At 38.3% G+C, this 4,322-nt stretch overlaps 1 protein-coding gene across 1 annotated transcript; it reads left to right on the top strand.

The window, feature by feature from the left end:
• The first annotated feature begins 225 nt into the window (after positions 1-225).
• On the top strand, positions 226-3,582 carry LOC140166164 (metabotropic glutamate receptor 8-like). The gene is made up of 2 exons (XM_072189558.1): positions 226-2,290; positions 2,797-3,582. Exons 1-2 carry the CDS (start codon positions 242-244, stop codon positions 3,256-3,258), a joined length of 2,511 nt encoding a protein of 836 aa, XP_072045659.1. The 5' UTR covers positions 226-241; the 3' UTR covers positions 3,259-3,582.
• Positions 3,583-4,322: the final 740 nt, after the last annotated feature.

The raw sequence follows: 4,322 nt of genomic DNA, 5'->3' as shown, positions 1-4,322 counted from the left end.
GTGGGTGAAGTTCTTTTCTAAAAACAAAACCTTTCAGCTCCTCAACTGGATTCTAATGGCATATATATCACGTATATTCATAGATTCCTACGTTGACTTCGATATGCAACTAAATACTTCCACTGCGATTACGATAGCCTTAAGTGCCGTTATTTTGGTCCGAATATGAAGGCTACTCGTGTGCATCAACACATACTACATTTTTGTCTTATGTATTGACAAGAAGGATATCTTAATTACCATGGATAAAATACATTTGATAATGTGGTTACAACTTCTAATCACGTCTGCTCTTCAAATTCGGACCACACAAAGTGTAAACACTAATTTCGCGCCAAATGTTTGCGAGATTCATCAAAAAGACGGTGATTATATTATTGGTGGTATTTTCAAACCTTACGTTTCTTCGGACACTTGTGATGGAGTAATATCCTCTGAAAGCGTAAGCTTTATCGAATCAATGACTTATGCTATAGAATCTATCAACAATCAAAGTGATTTGTTATCTGGTGTTGATCTAGGATATGAAATAAGAAACTCTTGTGAGAATGAAGATATTACATTGTGGACAATGATGACGATGACTACTTCGGTTGGAAGATATGAATATACAGAAACTTGTCCTGATCAAAATCGAACAAATTCAGGTAAAGTCATAGGAATCGTTGGGACAGGTAGAAGTGCTTCAAGCATAATTGCGGCTGTTGCCGGGAGGGTAGTGACGGTACCTATTATTTCGTATTTTGCCACGAGTGATGAACTGAGCGATTCGGAAAGATTTCCATTCTTTTTCCGCACTGTTCCTGCTGATAGATTTCAAGCACAGGTGATTGTTGACATTTTACAACATTTCAACTGGAAGTATATCGCGTTGTTTTATTCTTTAGATTCTTATGGTATATCTGGTGCACGACAAATTGTGTGGTTAGCCGAGCTGTATGATATATGTATCCCAATCAATGTGCCTGTTTCAATACCAGCCTCTGAGAGAGATATTGAAGATATAGCAAAAAGGCTATCAGACCACGATAACGTGAAAGTTATTGTATCATTTGCAGTATCTCGTGGTGCACTGGCAGTTCTAAAAGCCGTCCAAAAGTTAGAAACATCCAGAAACTTTACTTTCATTGGTAGCGATGCCTTGAGTCCAGTATTTATCGCCTTTAGGGACTTTGCAAGTGTTTTGATGGGCGGAATCTTCATTCGGTTTCGCAGTGAATTACCTGATACCTTTCAAGAGCATTACAGAAAATTACCAAACAACCAGCAACAAACAAGTCAGTGGTACCAAGAGAAACTTCGTCAAATTCGATTAGCAGAAAATTGTACCAGCTGGCCTTCTTGTTCCGTTCTGAAAGTTCATTGGAACACGCAGCAAGTAATAAGTGCAGTCTATGCGATAGCCTATGCATTAAACGCGAGTTTACAAGAAAATCTCCGTCAAACTGCTGGATCAAGTGAACGACCCATTGATGGCTGGCTTTTGAAAAAGAAGCTTCTTGAAGTCTCTGTACCATCAGCAGGTAACACTTCTTTTCGGTTGGATGAAAACGGGGATGTGCCTGGAACCTATCAAATCAACAACTGGCAAATTATAAATGAGTCTTATGAGTTGATAAACGTTGGCAAATGGGACTCACTCCGGGACACGCATCTCCATTTGGAAGATAATAAAATTCAGTGGAGAACTAGGGATGGTCAAGTGCCGATATCTCTTTGTATTGAAAAATGTCAGCCTGGTTACATCCAAGATCCACTGGAGAAAATTTGTTGTTCTGGTTGTCAGAAATGTCCTGAGTATGCGATTGTTGTGAATGAGAACAATGCTTCAGTATGCCAAGACTGTCCCGTAACAGACTGGCCAGATGATGATTTCAAAGCATGTGTACCTATACAGCCATCTTTTCTTGGTTATCGTAATCCAGTGTTTATACTTTCAATCGCGGGTGTTTTTTTAGGTCTTATTTTTACTGCCTTAGCAGCTGCTGGACTATGCTACTATTCTGAACACTCTCTCATTAAAGCAAGCAGTAGAGAGCTATGTGCCATCAACTTAATTGGTTTGGGATTTTTCTGTATAGTCGTTGCCTTGAATCTTCTCACACCAACCAATGTTACCTGTGTGGCCATTGATGTCTGTATATCGACGTCGTTTTGTATTTCATTTGCACCGGTACTCCTCAAGGTCAATCGCATCTGGAGAATTTTCAACTTGAATCCCAGCAAGAAAGTCCGTTTAAAAAGTCCAAAAAGTCAGGTTATCATGGCGTCTTGTATTATACTTATAGAGGTAAGCTCTAAATAGGGTTTTAGTGCTGGACCATGAAGTCCATCCAATAGAAATGTATCTACTTGCTTGCTCATTGAATTACTTAAACTGGTGATATACGGTATCCGGGCAAGTTTTTGCCAAAGGAATAATTCGAGACCAGTTTGATTAAAATTGGGGCATTTTTCAATTGTATACACATGTTGAATTTGACCTTTGACATTTTTGCCTATAACTCTAACTCTAGAACTATGTGTCGGAGACAGGTCATCTTTATGAGGAGAGCAATACGTTGGTGTGGCTTTTTAATAAGATTTTACCAACTTTGACATCTCACTCCTGCATAAGCGACCATTTTGGTTTTATCAAATTAGGCACTGATCCTCTACTCGGATTTTCGGGGATTTTGATATGTTTAATTAATTATGCTTTTCTAAAATGAATGGTGATTTAAAGGAATTCTGTTGCAATTATTGGTGGGTTTATTTTTTGTTCTAATACTTCATATTGTTTTCCTTTTTCCTCAGGTTCTTGTGGCAATTTTATCAATATTTGTCGATCCATCAATACCAGATATTTTAATTCCTCCTCAACGGAAGCCATATTTGGAAATATATTGCCGATTTGGTTATGGTATCTTCATAACTTGGCCCTACAATTCAGCTATAATCGGTGCATGCTGTTACTACGCTTTCAAAGCTCGTAAACTACCAGATAATTTCAACGAATCAAAATTCATCGCTGTTAGCGTTTATTCTACATTGATAGTTTGTCTCGCTGCCATACCAGTGTATACCACAGCCATTGGTGTTGCACAGAAGATTGGCGCTTTGAGTGTACCTCTGTTAGTGAATACATACCTCTCCTTGTTTTGCCTGTACCTGCCCAAAATATATGCGATTCATTATCAACGTGAAGATATTCAAAGCACTCGGGGGACGGGATCGGCATCCGTGGAAATGAGTACATCATCTCAAAGGGTTGGCTAAGGTCCTAAAATGATTTAAGACATCTCAGTCATTTTTTTGTGTGAAACAATATAACGTTCGGGGGGGTCAAAAAGATTGGTACCCATCAGCTTGTCTAATTCTAGCCACATACTGTATGTTACGCGTGTAAGTAACAGCCAACGACGGTGATCGATTCTCTAGCGATGGCGGTGCTCAAATATACGGTCTTGATCAACCTGTATTAAATCTCCGAGATTCCAGATTTTATGTAGACTACCAAATATAGAAAATAATGAGATGTCGCTGAATATTCATGACTTTAGCCATCCAATCATTTACCGAGATCTTGTTTGTCAATATTGTTTGAACATAGACTCTGGTTTGAAACGTAAACACTCGCGCCAGTGACAGTTGTTTCGTATTGGGAAAATACATCCTTCTCCACCGCAAGATTGACAGCAAATGGGCGGTCTGATCATCGTACAACAACCAATGAAAACAGCGTATTTCGTCAGTGCATTGGGTCATTTACATACATGTACAAATATTAATGAGCTAAACAAGTTGTATAAGACGGTCTCCGATCGCGGTTTGTATTAAAAATCATGAATATAAAACTGACTGTGCCAATAGCTGTGAGTGCGCTTCGCTTGCCAATGATGGTGTGAAATATAAATGATCAGTGCAGAAATTTTGTTGATTTTATTGGCCGTATAAAGCGGCCTAGGCTTGAGGAAATTAGCTGGCCATAGTATATTGAGACCGTCTTGAACAAGACTAGTCTAATTCCTAATGCCTGCTTCTCCCAAATTCAACATTTGATCCTCTTGAAATGACTGCAATAGTGTTTACTGACATACTATGACATTGATGGTATATTGATGCCCAGGAAACACAAAATGTTTTCGACATCATTCGCAAAAGGTTATAAAAGGTTGTCAGAAAACGTTTAAATGTCGGGTTATATAAAGGGTATATTAAGAGTATAAAACGTTTTCATAACCTTAAAAAACATTTTGATAAATCTACTGCTCAGCAAACAAAAATGTTTTCCAGAAAACGTTTAAATGTCGGGTTTTTTTATAAAGGGTATAAAAACGTTT

This window comes from Amphiura filiformis, chromosome 12 (assembly GCF_039555335.1).
Source record: "Amphiura filiformis chromosome 12, Afil_fr2py, whole genome shotgun sequence".
Lineage (NCBI taxonomy): Eukaryota > Metazoa > Echinodermata > Ophiuroidea > Amphilepidida > Amphiuridae > Amphiura > Amphiura filiformis.
The sequence above is the reverse complement of the archived record's forward strand: the minus strand, read 5'-3'. Positions and strand labels throughout refer to the sequence as shown.

Excerpts from the sequence above, each read along its gene's own strand:
- LOC140166164 (XM_072189558.1), top strand. The coding sequence starts at position 242 with ATGGATAAAATACATTTGATAATGTGGTTACAACTTCTAATCACGTCT. Across the intron at positions 2,291-2,796 it reads CTTGTATTATACTTATAGAG|GTTCTTGTGGCAATTTTATC; the intron begins GTAAGCTCTAAA and ends CTTTTTCCTCAG.